This window comes from Pseudophryne corroboree, chromosome 1, assembly GCF_028390025.1.
Source record: "Pseudophryne corroboree isolate aPseCor3 chromosome 1, aPseCor3.hap2, whole genome shotgun sequence".
Classification (NCBI taxonomy): domain Eukaryota; kingdom Metazoa; phylum Chordata; class Amphibia; order Anura; family Myobatrachidae; genus Pseudophryne; species Pseudophryne corroboree.
In genome coordinates this window covers 148,104,971-148,127,960 of record NC_086444.1, presented here as the reverse complement: position 1 = coordinate 148,127,960, position 22,990 = coordinate 148,104,971, and the positions used below count along the sequence as shown (strand labels likewise).

At 42.6% G+C, this 22,990-nt stretch overlaps 1 protein-coding gene and 2 pseudogenes across 1 annotated transcript in view; 2 read left to right on the top strand and 1 right to left on the bottom strand.

Moving 5' to 3' along the window:
* The window catches only part of CMYA5 (cardiomyopathy associated 5), a 162,992-nt gene that overhangs the window by 38,651 nt on the left and 101,351 nt on the right, over positions 1-22,990 (top strand). Inside the window, exon 3 of the mRNA XM_063963507.1 lies at positions 20,824-22,829. Coding sequence (XP_063819577.1) covers positions 20,824-22,829 — 2,006 coding nt within the window. The remainder of the gene's footprint in view (positions 1-20,823; positions 22,830-22,990) is intronic.
* LOC134937253 (5S ribosomal RNA) lies at positions 10,881-10,999 on the bottom strand (annotated as a pseudogene).
* On the top strand, positions 19,855-19,973 carry LOC134937230 (5S ribosomal RNA; annotated as a pseudogene).

The window sequence follows — 22,990 nt, the reverse complement described above, 5'->3', positions numbered from 1 at the left end:
GGATGTTGCGAGAATTTTTTCAAATCCCCATGAACTTGTTCAATTTCTTTCTGGATTTCTACAACCTTTTCTGTTCTATATTTGATTAATAATCTCATAAGATTTTTAGAACAATCATCTAAAGCATTATTCCATTTTTCCATAAACAGTTCATCCTCCTTAAATGAAGAGTTTTTAAAGATTCTCAAACCTCTTGGGATCAGGTTCCTGTCCAGATATTTCTGGAGAGTGACCTGATCCCACCAATGACGGGTTTCCGCCAAACACAATGACTCCAATTTGTTGAATAATTTATACATATCATTATTATCCTCAAAAACAGGTCTGTCAGTAGCATCACTCGAATTAGTAATATATTTGCTTCGTCTTTCCAGACGTTCGGTGATACATTTCAGACCTGACATGGTAGCCACCAAGCTGCCCACTAAACAGCAAAAAGAGAAGAAAAAATCTACAAAGAAATATAAGTAGGCGCTGGTGTACTGGCTATGAGACACTGATGATATTAATACTGACTGCAGCTTCACTTATTTGAGGTGCTGAGCCTCAAAAAACAAAAATTAATAAAAACCACAGAGAGAAGCGCTGTCACTAAAGTATTAATATATTTTATTAAAAATGACCTTATTCATATATAAAAATTATGAGAAAACCTAAACATCCTGTGACTTTAAAAAATCTTTTAGCAGCAACACATCAAAACATGTAACAATTTGTATTCCTCACTAAGGTCTCCTTTGGAACAATGTATCAATCTACCCTTTATATAATGTATGGTAACTCTTGTGATTAACAGGAATTCCTTAGAGTAAGCTCCACGCGTGGGCTGATTGAAACACTTGAAACCATATATTGGTAGAGGGTTTAAAAGTTCATCCGTGATGTATATAGGGATTATTCACATTGATGTCATCCGCTCCATTATTTGTGAAATCCCTATTTAGCTCTTATTTCTCAATAATGCCATCCAGAATTGATCAGCTTTTCTTATGAAGCTTATAATTGCACAATAACAGATTAAGCATGTGACGCTATTTTGGAGTCTGTTATTATACTTAACCCAACTTATGCAATGGGCAACAATTGTGTTATGTCCGTAGGGCGCCGGCTGCCCGCTCTGGGACACTGCAATAGAATGTGCAGGGCTTGTGAGAAATAATAGATAAAACGCTCACAGTCTCATTCAGATCGGCATAAAAATTCAAAGACTATAATGCTCTCTCGCCACTTTCCATCAAGCTTCACCTGGAGCATACTGCTAGCTGTCATAAGCTGAATCTCCGTTTGGTGCGGTGAGCCAAATGCCGAACAGATGCTGGGTGAGGCGCTGAGCGGCGGATGCTGTCGGGGACGTGCTGCAGAAATCAGTCTCTGTTCGTGATGGTTAGCTGGATGCCAGGCAGAATGTCGGGCAATGTAATCAGACGGATTGCTTGACGCGTTTCTCAGCCTCAATCCTGGGGCTGTTTCCTCAGAAGTACCGCCTCTAGAGCCCCTGGTCTCCTTTATACTCCTCTGCTTCCTTAATTGGCAATACACCTGTCTGTTGGTAATCACTTGTAATCAGAAGGAGCTCAGCTGCCATCATTTAATTTAATCTATTAATGACTTGCAGACTCCTATTCAAGCAGTGGCAGTCAGAAAATTTCTTATACATATATATATTAACACATTTGCAGAGAAACAAAGGAGAGTGGACTCAAATTATTTAAAATACACTTAAATGAACTATTAAAAAACAATAATATAAAAACCAATGTCTCATAGCCAGAAGTTACTTTAAATCACGATTAAACAATAACGATACTCTCAATCATTATGTTTATAAATCTTTCATAAACCTCCTAATTTTTATTACTCTTATGAGAATGATGCTCATGGAATTTTTATTACCCTTAAAACCAAGAAGCTCTTTTAACCATATATTAATGCCAGATTGACCATTCAGATCTGTAGAAATCCATGAATATAGACAGTAAAATTACCCAACCTAATACCAAATAATCTCTAAATCTTAAAGTATTTCAAAAAAACTCTTAAATCTAGATCCAAATAAGATCATTTTAGTCAGAATACAATTGATGCAGTTAGACCAACACTTTATTTATTATAAAAAAACAAAAAAAGGTTGGAAAAGGGGTGAGATATATAAATATAAGAGAGGGAGAGGGGGAATATATAAGATGGAACGGATGGTACGGGGTGAGGGATATTAATACGGGATGAGGGATGTTGATAAACTATATGGGGAAGGAAAGAGAGGGGGAGAGTCACTAACAACCACAACTCCCACCCTCCATTTCTAGATATTGTTCAGTTCGATGGTATCATTAAGGCCTGTAGGGACCATAGTTCCCAATTTATAGATCCAAAATGCCTCCTTACGACACAGTTTCTTAAATCTATCTCCCCCTCTCACTGATGGAGGGATCTGTTCGATAGCTTGAACTTTGATATCCTTAAGGATCCCCTTCGGACATGATCCGACATGACATGGTAAACTGTGTGTTCTATTCCCTTTAATCAAAAACCTCCTATGCTCTAAGAACCGAACATTCAGTGTTCTTGTGGTGCGACCTACATACTGAATGCCGCACCCACAAGTGATAACATAAATTACATAACACGACTGACAGTTGAGAAAAGACCTTAACTCATAAGTGTCTTTATTACTGAACGATGTGATAATATTGCAACGATGTGCTGCATGGTCACATGTGTGGCACCTTGACTTGCCACACTTAAAGAAGCCTTTGGGTCTTGGATTGGTGTCCAACCAGTTCCCTACCTTTAATGTTCTAGTGGAATCTGGTCTAAGCATACTGGGTGCCAATTTTAATTTTAAGTTATCTGCTTTCCTAAAGACGACTTTTTGCGTTCCTTGTATGTCATCTTTTAAATATTTATCCAATTTTAAAAGACTATAGTTCTTATTAATGATACGTTTAATCTCAGTAGCCGATGTGTTATATTTAGTTATAAAGGTCAAAGAGCGTTTAGGATTAGTCTCTCCATGAATTACTGAATTTTGGATCTTATTTTTCTTAGGTATAAGGAGTCCTTCTCTATCCATTGAATTTACTTCTATACGTGTTTTATCTAATAGTTCCTTAGGATAACCCTGTTTCAAAAAAGATACAACCAAAGCCTCTGTCTGTGTAATATAATCCACATCATTAGAACAGTTCCTACGAATTCGCATAAATTGGCCTTTTGGTATATTCGCTTTCCAGCTCCTGTGATGGCAACTATTGTAATTAAGATATTTATTGCAATCTACATCCTTAGTGAACGTGACTGTATGTAATTGGTTATCAATCACTTTTACTGTGATATCCAAAAAATTCAAAGTGGTGTCGCTTACATCATGTGTAAACTTCAAATTAAACTCATTATTATTAAAACTCTGAATTAGATCTGTGACTGTGGTATAATCATTATATATAATGTGGTATAATATTATATAATAATTTAGAGATTATTTGGTATTAGGTTGGGTAATTTTACTGTCTATATTCATGGATTTCTACAGATCTGAATGGTCAATCTGGCATTAATATATGGTTAAAAGAGCTTCTTGGTTTTAAGGGTAATAAAAATTCCATGAGCATCATTCTCATAAGAGTAATAAAAATTAGGAGGTTTATGAAAGATTTATAAACATAATGATTGAGAGTATCGTTATTGTTTAATCGTGATTTAAAGTAACTTCTGGCTATGAGACATTGGTTTTTATATTATTGTTTTTTAATAGTTCATTTAAGTGTATTTTAAATAATTTGAGTCCACTCTCCTTTGTTTCTCTGCAAATGTGTTAATATATATATGTATAAGAAATTTTCTGACTGCCACTGCTTGAATAGGAGTCTGCAAGTCATTAATAGATTAAATTAAATGATGGCAGCTGAGCTCCTTCTGATTACAAGTGATTACCAACAGACAGGTGTATTGCCAATTAAGGAAGCAGAGGAGTATAAAGGAGACCAGGGGCTCTAGAGGCGGTACTTCTGAGGAAACAGCCCCAGGATTGAGGCTGAGAAACGCGTCAAGCAATCCGTCTGATTACATTGCCCGACATTCTGCCTGGCATCCAGCTAACCATCACGAACAGAGACTGATTTCTGCAGCACGTCCCCAACAGCATCCGCCGCTCAGCGCCTCACCCAGCATCTGTTCGGCATTTGGCTCACCGCACCAAACGGAGATTCAGCTTATGACAGCTAGCAGTATGCTCCAGGTGAAGCTTGATGGAAAGTGGTGAGAGAGCATTATAGTCTTTGAATTTTTATGCCGATCTGAATGAGACTGTGAGCGTTTTATCTATTATTTCTCACAAGCCCTGCACATTCTATTGCAGTGTCCCAGAGCGGGCAGCCGGCGCCCTACGGACATAACACAATTGTTGCCCATTGCATAAGTTGGGTTAAGTATAATAACAGACTCCAAAATAGCGTCACATGCTTAATCTGTTATTGTGCAATTATAAGCTTCATAAGAAAAACTGATCAATTCTGGACGGCATTTTTGAGAAATAAGAGCTAAATAGGGATTTCACAAATAATGGAGCGGATGACATCAATGTGAATAATCCCTATATACATCACGGATGAACTTTTAAACCCTCTACCAATATATGGTTTCAAGTGTTTCAATCAGCCCACGCGTGGAGCTTACTCTAAGGAATTCCTGTTAATCACAAGAGTTACCATACATTATATAAAGGGTAGATTGATACATTGTTCCAAAGGAGACCTTAGTGAGGAATACAAATTGTTACATGTTTTGATGTGTTGCTGCTAAAAGATTTTTTAAAGTCACAGGATGTTTAGGTTTTCTCATAATTTTTATATATGAATAAGGTCATTTTTAATAAAATATATTAATACTTTAGTGACAGCGCTTCTCTCTGTGGTCTACAACAGATGCCTGGGTGCAGAAAGCGGTATCTCTAGGTTATGCTTTTGCGTTCAAGAAGCACCCTTCTCGAAGGTTTTTTTGTACCAGCCCATCTCGGGTAGAGACGAAGGCCAGGTCTTTGTAGGAGGCAGTTCAGAAATTGCTTCAGTCAGGAGTAGTCATTCCAGTTCCTCCTGCACAATGAGGACAGAGTTTTTACTCCAACCTGTTTCTAGTTCAGAAACCAAATGGGTTATTTCGGCCCATTCTCAATCTCAAAGTGCTGAACAAGTAAATTTGGGTACCTCGGTTTCATATGGAAACTTTATGTTCCATCATTTTGGCCATGGAGCCAGGGGATTATATGGTATCCATGGATATACAGGATGCTTACCTACATGTTCCTAGTGCTTTCTCAGGTTCGCTATTCTCCAACAACATTTTCAGTTCCAGCATTTTCAGTTCCAGGCCCTACCTTTTGGTTTAGCCACAGCCCCCAGAGTATTTTCCAAGATTATGGTGGTAATGGCAGCTTATCTCCGCAGGCGGGGGTTAAGAATTTTTCCATACCTCGACGATCTTTTAATCTTGGCAAAGGCATGGGTGGCTCATAAATTGGGCAAAATCGTCTCTGGTTCCGTCACAGCGGATGCCTCACTTGAGGGTTGTACTGGAGTCAAGTCTTCAGAGAATAATGTTACCTCTGAACAAGATATCCAAGGTTCAGTCAAGGATTCAGGACTTGCTACAAAGTCAAAAGGTATCCATTCATGCAGCAATGCGTGTGATGGGATTGATGGTGTCAACGTTCGACATGGTGGAGTATGCACAGTTCCACTCGAGGCCTTTGCAGCATCTGATTCTTGCCAGATGGAATGGGTTGCATCAGATGATAAAAACGCAGACTATGGTTCTTACTATAGAACTAAGAAGGTCATTAGCCTGGTGGCTACAGACATCCCATTTGGACAAGGGGAGACCCTTTTGGAATTCACATTGGGAAATTCTGACAACAAATGCTAGTCTCCAGGGCTGGGGAGCAGAGTCAGGGGAAATGGACCAAGGAAGAAGGTTGCCTGCCAATAAATATATTGGAACTTCAGGCCATATACTATACATGGCATTGATTTAGGCAAAGGACATTCTTCGGGGAAAACCAGTTCAGATCCACTCGGACAATGCGACGGTGGTAGCGTACCTCAACCATCAGGGAGGAACTCGCAGCAGAAAAGCGATGAAGGAGGTAAGTCACATACTAAAGTGGGCAGAACTTCATCATCCAGCCTTGCCTGCAGTGTTCGTTCCCGTAGTCCTAAACTGGGAAGCGGATTTTCTTAGACATCACGCCATTCAGGCAAGTGAATGAGCTCTACACCCGGAGGTCTTCCAGACCCTAGTAGACAGGTGGGGGTTGCCAGAGATAGCTCTCATGCCGTCCCGTCAGAACAACTAAGTTCTCGCATACAGGTCAAGAACAAAGGATCCCAGAGCGATCTTTGTGGATGCCCTGTCAGTGAGATGGGACTTTCATCTGGCTTATGTGTTTCCTCCAATCACCCTATTACCCAGGGTGGTGAGAAAGATAAAGCAAGGAAAGGGTGCCATGATACTATTAGCTCCTGCTTGGCCCAGAAGGCATTGGTACACAGATCTGCAGAGAATGTCGATGGATGCCCCACTCCTGCTCCCTCAACGTCCAGATCTACTGATGCAGGGTCCTTGATATCACAGACATCTGGATCAACTGTCGTTGACGGCGTGGCTCTTGGAACCTCTATCCTGAAGTCAAGAGGATTCTCACAACAGATAATTCAAACAATGCTCAGAGCAAGGAAACCTTCCTCAGCTCGCATTTATCACCGAATATGGCAAACCTATATTCATTGGTGCAGTGAATGGAAAATGGACCCTAGGTCAGTCAGAGTTTCCAGGGTCTTAGCATTCCTTCAGGCAGGAATGGATAAAGGTTTGAAGGTGGCTTACTTGAGAGTGCAAGTGTCAGCATTGACTGTATGGTTCCAAATGAAAATTGCCAACTTACATGATGTGCGTACTTTTTTCCAGGAAATGCTGCGCATTCAGCCTCCTTTTGTTCCTCCTACAGTGCCCTGGGACTTAAATTTAGTCCTAAAGGCCCTTCAAGTTGCCTGATTTGTACCACTTAATAAAGTGGATCTTAAGTGGTTGACAGCTAAAGTTCTCTTTATACTGGCCATGGCGTCAGCTAGAGGAGTATCAGATTTAGGGGCATTTTCATGTCGTTCCCCATTTCTGATTTTTTATCCAGATAAAGCAGTTCTCAGAACTAGGTCTGGGTATTTTCCCACGGTGATGTCTAAATTCCACCTTAACAAAGAAATTGTAGTCCCGGCTTTCCAGGTACCGGGCCTTTCTGCAGGAGATGCATCGCTGGACGTGGTCCGTGCCTTAAGGATCTACATGGATCATATCAGTGCCATCAGAAAGACAGATTCTCTCTTCATTCTCTACGGATTTCACAAGAGAGGATGGCGAGGTGGCTTCGGATGACGATTTCAGAAGCATGTACTCAAGCTGATCTCCCTGTTCCGGCTAATGTCTGCTCACTCTACTCATAAGGTAGGTCCATCATGGGCAGCACAACGTGGTGCTTTAGCAGAACAGATATGTAAGGCAGCCACATGGTCTTCCATTAACACATTCATTAGACATTATGCCATGGATACCGTTGCCTCTCATGACTCTGAATTCGGACGAAGGATTCTCCTGTCCAATCAGGAGCGTCCCCACCACTAAATTGCTTTGGAAAATCCCAATGTTATCATGTGGATAACCTGTGGACCCTGCCAGAGAAATATACGTTATGGTAAGAACTTACCGTTCATAACGGTATTTCTCCTAAGTCCACAGGATCCACAGGGATCCCACCCTGACGCACCTGATTTGAGGATCCTTTTACTCACTAACCGCTTCCTTCTTGTATGAAAAGGGTGTGTATGTGTGTTCTTCTCGCCTGATTAGGGCTATCTATGATGCTCCTGTCTTGAGCTTTGGAACACAACTGATTTGCCTGAGCCAAGAGGCAGGGATATATGGATGGGCCCGTTGCATGCTGGGGGGCCGAAAAGCTTTGACCAATTGGTGCAAATCCGCTATCGCTTCATCATATCCCAATGTTACCCTGTGGACTTAGGAGAAAACCGTTATCAACGGTAGGTTCTTACCATAACATATATTTAAGGATCCTGGAACTAAAGCCAGGGATACAGTAGTAAGTGATAGCCAATTGTACCTATCAATTCTACTCATTACTATATTAAATACATGCACTTAAATTTTGTTGTCCAATTTGGTTGATGTCCACTAAACTGCCCAGACATTGCAGTACTTGTCTCCTCATCCTTTATATTCAAAGTTCTCTGTGTTTTGATCAGGCAGGTGTTTGTGTAGTCATCAGACACCAATAGGCTTAATGATATCAGACTGTTCAAGCCGACACTTAAACAGCAGGATTTGGGCAAACTGTGGCAGACCCAGTTATTTGGTGATCCTACAGTTTTCGTTAGAATGTAAATACTATTGAAGTTAGAATTGTTTTAGGCTATCAATAAATGGTGGATTGCTGATGATATTATCTACTGCTTTGGTTGAGATGTCGTAATTGCCTAAATTGAAATTTACTTTATAGTTATTTTCTTTTTACTCTTCTATCATTTAATCTGCAACTGAGAAGAGTAATGGCTTTTGACAGCAATTACAGCTACACAAGAGGAGAGAACCTTTAGTAGTGCTGTAATGGATTTGTCTATATTAAAGAGGATAATGTTGTGATATACACTTCTATATATCCAATTGGCAACCTAGGATACAGGTGTTGGGTGTTGCATATATCATATATATATACAAACAAATATAGAAAACCACAGCACTCGCCACCCCGGAAGCGGGGTGCAGTGTCTGCACTCACCACTCACAAGGTGGGGTGCATGCAGCCCATGGCCACCAACCCAAATACATACAGACAGAAAGTTCATCACTCACCATAGCTAGCTCACTTATCCTCACAACATCAATAAATAAATGATGGGGGTTTAGTTAGTGAATTGACCAATGCACGTAAGCCTGCAAACCGCTCGCCAAGGTACCCCACCTTCTTGCAGGTCCTACACTATCACAAAGTCTCAAAAATTAAAACCTGGCAACTGTTTCACACATAATATAACTGCACACATGCCCACTAGGTTTAACGTGTATCTGCCAAACATCTTATGGCTTTTAAAGGTACACTGGTCACCTGACTCTGGCTGATAAATTACTAAGGAGCAGCTGACACAGGTTTAGTACAAATGAGATTACACAGGGGTGCATGAAAAGGCCTGTGACCACGGTTAATAAGAGTTAACCAAAGATTAACCCCGTAATATACAAACAAATCTAGAAAACCACAGCACTCGCCACCCCAGAAGCGGGGTGCAGTGTCTGCACTCACCACTCACAAGGTGGGGTGCATGCAGCCTATGGCCACCAACCCAAATACATACAGACAGAAAGTTCAGCACTCACCATAGCAAGCTCACTTATCCTCACAACATCAATAAATAAATGATGGGGGCTTAGTTAGTGAATTGGCCAATGCACGGAAGCCTGCAAACCGCTCGCCAAGGTACCCCACCTTCTTGCAGGTCCTACACTATCACAAAGTCTCAAAAATTAAAACCTGGCAACTGTTTCACACATAATATAACTGCACACATGCCCACTAGGTTTAACGTGTATCTGCCAAACATCTTATGACTTTTAAAGGTACACTGGTCACCTGACTCTGGCTGATAAATTACTAAGGAGCAGCTGACACAGGTTTAGAACAAATGAAATATGTTGTAAGGGGAGCGCTCAGATGAATTTAATGTCTCTTATTTATTTTTCTTAAGAATTCCTTCAGATTGAATATCCACAGAACGGTAGATGTTTTCCGTTCTGTGGATATTCAATCTGAAGGAATTCTTAAGAAAAATAAATAAGAGACATTAAATTCATCTGAGTGCTCCCCTTACAACTATTTTTCATCGATAAACCACTGGTTCTCAACTGGCAAGAGGACTTGTTTTGGGGATCAGCTGCCAATTCCTCCAAGGACTATTGTGTGCCATAAAGGCTCTATCTCTAGCGCAACTGGTTATTGTTTCTGATATATATATATATATATATATATATACAGTGTGCTAATCTCAACCGTGTTGCTCCACAAATCAGTGGTTTATCTTTTGGTATCGCTCAGTGCAGAAACAAATTGAAATATTCTGACAGCAACCTATCAAGTACTATTCCTCTAATATATTATTATATTCTTTAAGTCACTTGTTAATAAGTTTCTAGTATTGGGCCTGATTTAGATGTGCTTGGAGGTGCTATCACTGCTGGAGGTGCTATGGTGATGCAGCAGGGGGCGTTTATTACAAGCAGACACCTCCAGCTGCAGTAGTGATCAGTTGCTAAGAGAAAGGAATAAATCTGCACAGGATATTACAATTTCAGTTCAGTAATTTGGAATATTATGTATTCAAACCAACATAAAGGCCTACTCAAATAATAAATTCAGCAAAATAGTTGGTGGTGCTCCAGGAGGATAGTTATAACAACTATGAAAAAGCAAAGTATGGTCCTTTGGAGAGAACAAAGAGCCAAAAAAAGCAACTATAGGCCTTTTCCTGAGCACACTTGAAAAAAATTTTTTTTTTTTTGTAATGATGAGATTATTAAAAATTAACATTTATTAATATATACTTAAGAAAAAAACGAGAGCTGGCACTAATAATTTAAAGAACATAAGTATTTGCCAGTACTAATGTACCTGTTATAGGCAAAATTATACATATCCTCTCTAATCAGGAATTTCTATGAATGAGGTCACTGCCTCAATTCCTATGGAATCTGACAAATGCTATTGGCGTGAGATCAGATTGATGTAATGAGTCCCAAGTTGCTTAAGCGGTTGGAGAGTAAAATACCTACGGTACCTAGTATTCCCTGGTGGTTCCCCATCCAGGTACTGACCAGGCCCTGCAGTGCTTGGCTTCCAAGATCAGACGAGTTTGGGCATACTCAGTGCGGTCTGACCGTAGGTGAAATTGTCTCCTAGGCGCAGCGTTTTCCGATTGTGTTGAGACCCAAAATCAATCGTGAATTAATTGGATATATTAGATTATATGGTCACAAATGAATATGATGATGAAAACGCAGTGAATTTATGAATATCTAATCCACGGTGGGTTTCAAACAATAATGCTGACTGTGCAGTCAGAAAAACAGTTGTGCTCCTAATCAGCTTAAGCAGCAAGAAGGCTTGATAGTGCCCATACGTGCGGAGTAAATAGGAGATCTATTACAATTGTGCTCCAAAAAGAGCCTCAGCAACAAATGGGCTTAATAGTTTCCACAATAATCAGGACAAAAGAAATTGTGTATGCAGTATAGTAATTACCACAGAAATGGATATGATGATAATGACACAATAAATTCATAAATGTCCTGATCAATGGTAGGTTTCAAACAATAATGCTGACTGTGCAGTCTTTGTGTCACAACTGAGGGCCTGAGCTGACGGGAGGCAGCCTCAATTGTAGGGGCTGAGATGTACCGGAACCTGGGAGGTTGTATCAGACCCCTGGACATGTAAGTAACATGAATAATAACTGCCCGAAGGCGTGACCACGACAACTTGGATAAAAGTCAATGATGTTTATTATGACAACTCCGCAACACAGCAGCAGTAAAAGAAAACGTAAAAGTCAGCAAAGAATAAATACAGTTCCTGGGTACTACAGGATGGCAGGAGCCACAGGGCACTGGTAGTGTGAGATAGTTCTTATGATCTTCTAGATGGAAAGTCCTTACCAGGCCCGACTGTAGCAATGGAGATAACCCAGGATTGTGCCAGCTGGTGTTCCAGGAAAAGCTGGGTTGCTGAAGATAAAACAGCTGCTGTGGATACTGGCTGGAACCAGACTGTTGTTAGCACGGAGTGGATACTGGCTGGAACCAGTTAAATAATAAATGAACTTGGGAGCGATGAAATATGAACTGAAATGTAGAACTTGAGAGCGGAGAAATAATAATACCGGTGGAGAGTGGCAAAGTGTAGAAAGGACACCGGCCCTTTAAGGGAAGCTGTACTCTGCTGGAAGCTGAGCTGGAAGCAGGCAATGTTGTAGCTGGAAACAGATGAATCCACAATGGACTGGAGAGTCAGGCTACACCGCAGGTGGAATGCTGGTGTGGGTCTCTATGGTGGAAGTCCTGAGACAGGAGCTGGAACCTGGAAGACAATCACAGGAGAGAGACAAACAGGAACTAGGTTTGACACCAAAGCACTGACGCCTTCCTTGCTCAGGCACAGTGTATTTATACCTGCAGCAAGGAAGGGATTGGCTAGGCAATTATGCAGATTATCAATACTGAGAACAGATTGGTGGAAATGATCAGCTGACAGAATCCAAGATGGCTGCGCCCATGCAGACACTTGGAGGGAAGTTTGGTTTGTAATCCATGTGGTAATGAAAACAGTAATGGCGGCGCCGGCCACCGGAGACAGGAGGCGCCAGGCTGACAGATGCACATCCAACCACGCGGACACAGCGGAGGCCGCGGCTGACGTAATCGCCACTCAGACACTCTGCATGCAGAAGTTCAGGGACGGCGGCGGAGGCCGCGGGAGACGCCATGCCAGGTGTAATATGGCGTTTACTGTGACAGCGTCCCAGAGTGACAGGAGAGGATACAGGAATGTACACATCAGGATAACAGATGGGATCCGGTCCTGGAGCGCTGAGCCAGCCTTAGGAGGCATCTGATGGGTAAGAAATGGCGTCCAGATACCCGGATCGTGACAGCACCCCCCCCTTTAGGAGTGGCCCCAGGACACTTCTTTGGCTTTTGAGGAAACTTGGAATGGAATCTCCGGACCAAGGCAGGAGCATGGACATCAGAAGCATTGGTCCATGAACGTTCCTCAGGACCATAACCCTTCCAGTCAATAAGATATTGTAGTTGACCGTAACGGTGACGTGAGTCCAGGATCTTGGCCACTTCATACTCAACGCCTCGTTGAGTTTGGACTTTCGGAGTTGGAGGAAGTGAGGAATGAAACCGATTCAAGATCAGCGGTTTCAACAGGGAAACATGGAATGTCCTGGGTATTTTTAAGAAGGGAGGCAACTGGAGTCTGTAAGCAACAGGATTGATGACTTGTTCAATCTTGAAAGGACCGATATAGCGAGGTGCAAACTTCATACTGGGAACTCTTAACCTCAAATTCTTCGTGGATAACCATACCCGATCACCCACCTTGAGAGCAGGAACTGCTCGACGCTTCTTATCCGCAAACTTCTTGTACCTGAACGATGCCTTGAGCAGAGCTGATCGTACGCTCTTCCAGATATTGGCAAACTGATGCAAGGTGATATCCACTGCGGGAACAGAAGTTGCTGGAAGCGGTTGGAACTCAGGGACTTTAGGGTGGAATCCAAAGTTAGTGAAGAATGGTGTTGAAGCAGATGAAGAATGATACTGGTTGTTATGACAGAACTCGGCCCAGGGAAGTAATTGAACCCAATCATCTTGAGAGGAGGACACATAGATGCGGAGGAAGGCCTCCAAGTCCTGATTCACCCTCTCAGTTTGACCATTGGTCTGAGGATGGTAAGCCGTGGAAAACTTTAGCTTGACTTGGAGGACTTGACATAAACTTCACCAGAATTTGGCTGTGAATTGAACTCCTCGATCTGAGATAATTTCTTCAGGAAGACCGTGGAGTCGGAAGATCTCTTGTATGAATACTTGAGCCAACTTGGAAGCGGACGGAAGACCGGTGAGAGGAATGAAGTGTGCCATCTTGGTGAACCGGTCAACTACCACCCAGATGGTATTGAACTTGTTGCACATGGGTAAGTCTGTAATGAAATCCATCGACAAGTGGGTCCATGGTCGACGGGGAACGGATAGTGGAACCAGTTGCCCCGCAGGCGACTGGCGGGATACTTTATGTTGGGCACACTTTGGGCAAGATGCAATAAACTCCAAGACGTCCTTTTTCAGAGTTGGCCACCAATAGGACCTAGAGATAAACTCCAGGGTTTTTTGGATACCTGTATGTCCGGCAAAACGGGAAGCATGGGCCCAATGCATGAGCTTCTTCCTTAGCATCGGCTTCACAAAACTTTTCCCTGATGGGGGCGTAGAGTCCATCCCTACCGTGGAGAATGCCAACGGATTTATAATAGGATGCTTGTCTGAAGACTCTGACTCATTTTCTTGCTCCCATGAGCGGGAAAGGGCATCGGCCTTGCGATTCTGAGAGCCCGGACAGAACTGGAGTTTAAAGTCGAACCTGGAAAAGAAAAGTGCCCATCTGGCCTGACGAGGGTTGAGACATTGTGCGCCCTTCAGGTATAAAAGGTTCTTGTGGTCTGTAAGTATGGTGATTGAATGAGAAGCTCCCTCCAACAGATACCTCCACTCTTCTAGAGCGAGCTTGATGGCTAGCAACTCCTGGTCGCCAATGGCATAGTTGCGCTCAGCTGGGGAGAACTTCCGGGAGAAGAAACTGCAAGGGTGTAAATGGCCATCTTTAGCCCTCTGAGATAACACCGCTCCTACTCCAACGGAGGAGGCATCCACCTCTAAGATGAAAGGAGAGTCGATGTCAGGCTGTTTCAGAACAGGCGCAGAGATGAACCTTTGTTTTAAAAGATGAAATGCTTGCATGGCTTCTTCAGACCACTTGGACGGGTTAGCACCCTTCTTAGTGAAAGCAGTAATAGGCGCCACAATGGTGGAAAAGTCTCGTATAAACTTTCGGTAATAGTTGGCGAACCCTAAGAACCTCTGGACCCCTTTGAGGGTTAAGGGTACCGGCCAATTTTGGATTGCTTGTAGTTTCTCAGGATCCATCTCTAGTCCGGAACCGGACACAATGTACCCTAGAAACGGAATGGACTTGACTTCAAAGACGCATTTTTCTAATTTGCAATAGAGATGATTGACACGGAGACGGGACAGAACCTCTTTAACCCAAAAACGATGTTCCTCTAAATCGTTGGCAAAAATGAGGATATCGTCTAGATAGACCACAACATGACGGTATAGAATGTCTCTGAAGATCTCATTGACAAAATGCTGGAAGACAGCTGGAGCATTGCTCAATCCGAAGGGCATGACGAGGTACTCATAATGTCCGTCACGGGTGTTAAAGGCGGTCTTCCACTCGTCACCCTCACGGATCCGGATGAGATTGTATGCACCTCGCAAGTCCAGCTTTGTAAAGATGGTAGCTCCGCTAACTCTGTCAAAGAGCTCAGTAATCAGGGGTAAAGGATAACGGTTCTTGATGGTAATGTCGTTCAAACCTCTGTAGTCGATGCACGGCCGCAGACCACCATCTTTCTTTTTTACAAAAAAGAAGCCTGCGCCGGCTGGAGAAGAAGAAGGTCGAATAAACCCCTTTGCTAGGTTCTCTTTAATATATTCCTCCATAGAATGCGTCTCAGGCAGAGACAACGGATAAGTTCGGCCTCGAGGTGGAACCTTCCCTGGAACGAGATCAATCGGACAGTCCCATTCTCTATGAGGAGGAAGGATATCAGCAGAAGCTTTACTGAACACATCCGTGAAATCTTGATATGGAGGAGGTGGAACATCAGACGACCTGGGGGAGGAAGAACAGACAGGCAATACTTTAAACAAACATGTCTCAGCACAGGAGGAACCCCATGCCAGGATTTGCGTAGTCGTCCAATCAATTGTAGGATTGTGAAGACGGAGCCATGGAAGGCCCAGGACCACAGGATGTGTGGCTCTTGGAATCACTAAAAAAGAAATAAGTTCGGAATGAAGAACTCCCACTCTCAGACGAACTGGTAGAGTCCTTAAAGAAATAACTGCATCAACAATTTTGCTGCCATTCACGGCAGTTAAAGAAATGGACGAAGGAAGTCTCTCGGTGGGTAGGGACCACCGTTTAACATAGGCTTCGGTAATAAAGTTCCCAGCTGCTCCGGAATCAAGGAGGGCAATGACGTTCCGATAACGTTGAGCAACTTGAAGCGAGACTGGGAGATTACAATCTTGAGGAGATGGAGAGGAGATCATTACTCCTAGCCGGCCCTCTCCTTGGCGAGCTAGGATTTGGAGTTTCCCGGACGTTTGGGACAGGCATTAATGGTGTGAGACGGAGCTGCACAATAGAGACAGAGAAACTCGGAGAGACGTCTTCGGCGCTCAGCAGGAGTTAAACGGGAACGGCCAAGTTGCATGGGCTCATCTTTAGATGGTGACAGTTGACGAGGAGGAGGAGCAGAAGATTTTGGAGCAGATGATCTTCCACGCTCAGTTGCTCTCTCTCTGAAACGTAAATCAACTTTCGTGCAGAGTGAGATTAGCTCATCTAACTTAGAAGGTAAGTCTCTGGTAGCTAACTCATCTTTAATACGCTCAGATAAGCCATGCCAGAATGCAGCATACAGGGCCTCGTCGTTCCATGCCAGTTCGGATGCCAGGATCTGGAACTGTATCAGATATTGTCCTACAGTACGTGACCCCTGGCGTAAACGGAGAATCTCGGATGAAGCTGAGGTTACCCGGCCTGGCTCGTCGAAGATGCGCCTGAATGTTGACACGAAGGCAGTGTAGGAAGATAGCAGGGTGTCGGACCTCTCCCATAACGGTGATGCCCAATCAAGGGCTGAGCCACTGAGAAGAGAAATAATGTAGGCAATTTTTGTACGGTCACTGGGAAAATTGCCAGGTTGTAGCTCAAACTGAATCTCACACTGGTTGAGAAATCCCCTGCAGAATCTTGGAGATCCGTCAAATTTTGCTGGCGTTGGAAGATGAAGACGTGGAGCAGAAATGGGTAAGGTGGGTGGGGTTATAGCTGGAGTCACTGTGGTTGACGCACCAGACGCGCCTGATCCACGGAGAGTTGTCTGAATCCCATCCAGCCGAGTAGAGAGATCCTGGAGACAGCGGATGATGTGGCCCTGTGCAGCCTCCTGATGTTCTAGTCGGGCTGCCAGTTCTTGCATCGGCCTGGCCGCTTGATCCTGGTCTCCGGCTGGATTCATTAGGTCAGTGCTTACTGTCACAACTGAGGGCCTGAGCTGACGGGAGGCAGCCTCAATTGTAGGGGCTGAGATGTACCGGAACCTGGGAGGTTGTATCAGACCCCTGGACATGTAAGTAACATGAATAATAACTGCCCGAAGGCGTGACCACGACAACTTGGATAAAAGTCAATGATGTTTATTATGACAACTCCGCAACACAGCAGCAGTAAAAGAAAACGTAAAAGTCAGCAAAGAATAAATACAGTTCCTGGGTACTACAGGATGGCAGGAGCCACAGGGCACTGGTAGTGTGAGATAGTTCTTATGATCTTCTAGATGGAAAGTCCTTACCAGGCCCGACTGTAGCAATGGAGATAACCCAGGATTGTGCCAGCTGGTGTTCCAGGAAAAGCTGGGTTGCTGAAGATAAAACAGCTGCTGTGGATACTGGCTGGAACCAGACTGTTGTTAGCACGGAGTGGATACTGGCTGGAACCAGTTAAATAATAAATGAACTTGGGAGCGATGAAATATGAACTGAAATGTAGAACTTGAGAGCGGAGAAATAATAATACCGGTGGAGAGTGGCAAAGTGTAGAAAGGACACCGGCCCTTTAAGGGAAGCTGTACTCTGCTGGAAGCTGAGCTGGAAGCAGGCAATGTTGTAGCTGGAAACAGATGAATCCACAATGGACTGGAGAGTCAGGCTACACCGCAGGTGGAATGCTGGTGCGGGTCTCTATGGTGGAAGTCCTGAGACAGGAGCTGGAACCTGGAAGACAATCACAGGAGAGAGACAAACAGGAACTAGGTTTGACAACCAAAGCACTGACGCCTTCCTTGCTCAGGCACAGTGTATTTATACCTGCAGCAAGGAAGGGATTGGCTAGGCAATTATGCAGATTATCAATACTGAGAACAGATTGGTGGAAATGATCAGCTGACAGAATCCAAGATGGCTGCGCCCATGCAGACACTTGGAGGGAAGTTTGGTTTGTAATCCATGTGGTAATGAAAACAGTAATGGCGGCGCCGGCCACCGGAGACAGGAGGCGCCAGGCTGACAGATGCACATCCAACCACGCGGACACAGCGGAGGCCGCGGCTGACGTAATCGCCACTCAGACACTCTGCATGCAGAAGTTCAGGGACGGCGGCGGAGGCCGCGGGAGACGCCATGCCAGGTGTAATATGGCGTTTACTGTGACAGCGTCCCAGAGTGACAGGAGAGGATACAGGAATGTACACATCAGGATAACAGATGGGATCCGGTCCTGGAGCGCTGAGCCAGCCTTAGGAGGCATCTGATGGGTAAGAAATGGCGTCCAGATACCCGGATCGTGACACTTTGAGTTTGATATTCATCAAAGAAACAATTGTACTTCTGATCAGCCTAAGCAGCAAGAGGGCTCGATAGTGCCCACAAGTGTGGAAAAAATATAAAGTCTATTATAATTGTGCTCCAAAAAAGAGCCCCAGCAACAAGTGGGTTTAGTAGTCTCCACAATAATCAGGATAAAAGAAATTGTGTATATAATAAGATAATTGCCAGAAGTATTAATTAGAGCATATATGGTGATTTGCAGATTGCAAATGTCCCTTATGAGAGGGTTGCTCCCGCTCCACCTTTTCCCAGTAGTTATACACAAAATGGAATATTGGGCATAATACTCAAGGTGATATGAGAAGAATTTACATATCAAGAAATAGGTTCCTCTCAGATTTCCCCTAATGAATGGGGAAATGCATGGTGACCCTGTGGAAAGGATAAGGGGGAGCCAAAGGTCGGGTAAAGAAAGTCCGTTTGCGGCCAGGAGCCGATGGCAGTCTTACCAAACCTTCTGTGGGGACCCTCTGGCTAATAGACGGGACAGGTATGGAGAAGTGAGGCGCCGGCGGCCGCGGTCCGTGCGACCGGAAGTTCGGGCGCCGAGACCGGAAGTGATGCGCGTTTCGCTCCGAGAGCTTGATCACATGACTTTCTTTACCCGACCTTTGGCTCCCCCTTATCCTTTCCACAGGGTCACCATGCATTTCCCCATTCATTAGGGGAAATCTGAGAGGAACCTATTTCTTGATATGTAAATTCTTCTCATATCACCTTGAGTATTATGCCCAATATTCCATTTTGTGTATAACTACTGGGAAAAGGTGGAGCGGGAGCAACCCTCTCATAAGGGACATTTGCAATCTGCAAATCACCATATATGCTCTAATTAATACTTCTGGCAATTATCTTATTATATACACAATTTCTTTTGTCCTGATTATTGTGGAGACTACTAAACCCACTTGTTGCTGGGGCTCTTTTTTGGAGCACAATTATAATAGACTTTATATTTTTTCCACACTTGTGGGCACTATCGAGCCCTCTTGCTGCTTAGGCTGATCAGAAGTACAATTGTTTCTTTGATGAATATCAAACTCAAAGACTGCACAGTCAGCATTATTGTTTGAAACCTACCATTGATCAGGACATTTATGAATTTATTGTGTCATTATCATCATATCCATTTCTGTGGTAATTACTATACTGCATACACAATTTCTTTTGTCCTGATTATTGTGGAAACTATTAAGCCCATTTGTTGCTGAGGCTCTTTTTGGAGCACAATTGTACTAGATCTCCTATTTACTCCGCACGTATGGGCACTATCAAGCCTTCTTGCTGCTTAAGCTGATTAGGAGCACAACTGTTTTTCTGACTGCACAGTCAGCATTATTGTTTGAAACCCACCCTGGATTAGATATTCATAAATTCACTGCGTTTTCATCATCATATTCATTTGTGACCATATAATCTAATATATCCAATTAATTCACGATTGATTTTGGGTCTCAACACAATCGGAAAACGCTGCGCCTAGGAGACAATTTCACCTACGGTCAGACCGCACTGAGTATGCCCAAACTCGTCTGATCTTGGAAGCCAAGCACTGCAGGGCCTGGTCAGTACCTGGATGGGGAACCACCAGGGAATACTAGGTACCGTAGGTATTTTACTCTCCAACCGCTTAAGCAACTTGGGACTCATTACATCAATCTGATCTCACGCCAATAGCATTTGTCAGATTGCATAGGAATCGAGGCAGTGACCTCATTCATAGAAATTCCTGATTAGAGAGGATATGTATGAATTTTTTTCTATGTATGAGGGTTCATTCATTTATTATCGCTCACCTATTATAATTTTGCCTATAACAGGTACATTAGTACTGGCAAATACTTATGTTCTTTAAATTATTAGTGCCAGCTCTTGTTTTTTTTCTTAAGTATATATTAATAAATGTTAATTTTTAATAATCTCATCATTACAAAAAAAAAAAAAAAATTCAAGTGTGCTCAGGAAAAGGCCTATAGTTGCTTTTTTTGGCTCTTTGTTCACTCCAAAGGACCATACTTTGTTTTTTCGCAGTAGTGATCAGACCTGCATCCTAAAACCCAGCATCGAATCACTCACTCACCATCAGGTGGCTTAAGGCGCAAGCCACCCATCACAGGAAATCTCCATCCTTCAAAAGAGATCACTGACCTCTTCCCACCCCCTAATCGTCGGTGACATGCCTTTGTTTTCATAAATGGAGGCTGACGCCACCCCCAAATGGCAGCAGACTGGCAATCACTGACAGTCTGCTGCCGCTCTGCGTCCTATGTCACAGGGCCCATTCACGCATACGAAAAACGGGTCCTGCGCATGCACAAAGTACCAAAAATCTGTACATCTACCACATCTGAATCAGGCTCATTGATATTAGAACTATTGTAATTAGCATAGCTGATCTGTTTATTTGACTTATGCTAAAAAGGTAGTCACAAGACATATAATTATTAATGTTTTATCTTACAGAACCTGAAGTTACAGCAAAGAGCAACTTTATGAAAAGTGATAGTGCTGGTTCAGCCCCTCGCCCAACAGAGACTGTACCAGAAAAGCAAATTATTGAACCAGTTAAAAAACAACCCCGAGAGCTAAACACCATGAAATATACAAAATATAAGGGACGCGTCCCACAATCGTTAGCTGAAAATACAACTGTGATGACATCAAGTAAGCATGATATTGACAGTTATCCCCCATATGTCCTTTTAGAATTAAGCAGTGTTTTAGAAAACATAGCTAAATTGTGTAACCCATCAAAAGATGCGTTGACACAAGATAATGCAAATATCCCCCCCACCACAGAATCAAACGTGTTTAGTATTGTTTCCGATGGGTCGGAAATACTAAACATCATGGCTCCAGATCTTATATCTTCCGTTGACCAAGAAGCGAGTAAAGCCATGCAGGATAGGTTGGAGTACTTGGAGGAAAACCCCATGCTCATTCCCAAACCACTATGTAATGAAGATGATGTTTTACCAACTAATAATTATGAGGAACCTGATGAGAAGGATAATGAGATGGCTGAAGAAGATGTGAAGACTAGAATTCCTGAAAATATACAAAGTGCAAACCCAGATAAAGCTACTAATGAAATAGATTACTTTGAAAAATTTACTTTAATTGACACCAAGATACCTATTGATCATGACTTTAAAAAATCAAGTCAAGAACTTGACATAGGCCATGTTACATTAGAACATCAACCTCTTTCCCTTGAAGGTGATGTGTCCTTTGATGACTCTTACTTGCTGCAAAGTTTGGATGAATCATTCTATGGTGTATCTGAGAGTGAAAATTTCATAATACCACAGAGATCTTCTGACAAATCTATTGTGGAGGAAGAAATGGAAAAGCAAGATAAAGCAATGAAGACAAACGGAGTGTCCTTATTTAGTGAAGAAGAAGGTGTATTGACCAAATCATTTTTTTTCCCCACTTCTTACCCAATAAACCCAGAACTTCTGGAAGAACCACCTGCCTTGGCTTTTCTTTACACTGACCTATATGAACAAGCAAGAGGATCTAAAACAATAGAAGGGCATGATCAGTCAGATGCAGAAAGTACCAGTTCTGCAGCCACTTTCCATAGTAGAATTTCTGATGACGATGGGACAGGAATCTATTTTGAAAAATTTAATCTTAAAGATGATATCCCTGAGGGTGCAGGCAAACAAGAGGAAGAAGACTTCTACAGTCAGGAGGACAGTGATGAGGATCAATATCTGAGTTATGAAGATTTGCCAGATGAGTCATCTTTTGATAAAGAACATATACAGTCTACAACAAACAAAGAAGAAAGAGGCACAACTGCTTTCCCAAAGATAGATTGGTCAGAGATATCCCAAACCGATGACACTGCGCCATTGCTTGATAAGACTAATACAGTAAGTTTAGGCAGTATGCAAAATGCTGATGTTGCCATAGAAGAGTCACTTGACCATAAGCGGAAGATGAATATAGAAGTTCCTGATTATGAACAAAAAGAAAATAAATTACAGTATGAACGAGAAGTCAAGTCAGATGATAAAGCTAATTTGGGGAATGATATAAAGAAAGTATCACCAAAACAAGGACCCGTGATGGAAGAACAGGAATGTATAGGAGATGATGAGGAAATTGCTGAGTCTTTAGATTATGTAATTGTTTCTCAAGATGACTTTGAAGACGATGATGATATCTTGTTGAAAGAATTAACTTTTGAAGATCAAGATTCCTTGGAACACGGGAGCGAGTTGTTTTTGGATACTGTGCAAGAATTCCCACCGGAACATGAAGATGCTGGGTTTGAGATTATAGAACATATTAAAAAAACAGCGGAGCTATCAGAACGTCCCCAAGAAGAAGACAGCTCCCAGATTGACACATATTGCAACACATGTAAAATTCCTATAGTAGCTATCGATAAGATTTTTGGAGACCACAAGAACCACGATGTGACAACTTTAGACAATGCAGTGAATTTGATGACGGTAAGTGTTGAATATATTCATATTTATCTATAAATAATTGGTGTTCTGTTGTCCAAATAAACAGTTTGGTTTAAAGTTAAAAGCATTCATACAACATAAAATATGCCCTTGTTTGTTTAAGTCCAACAAAGCAAAAAGGAGAAAATTACTGTCCCTTTACA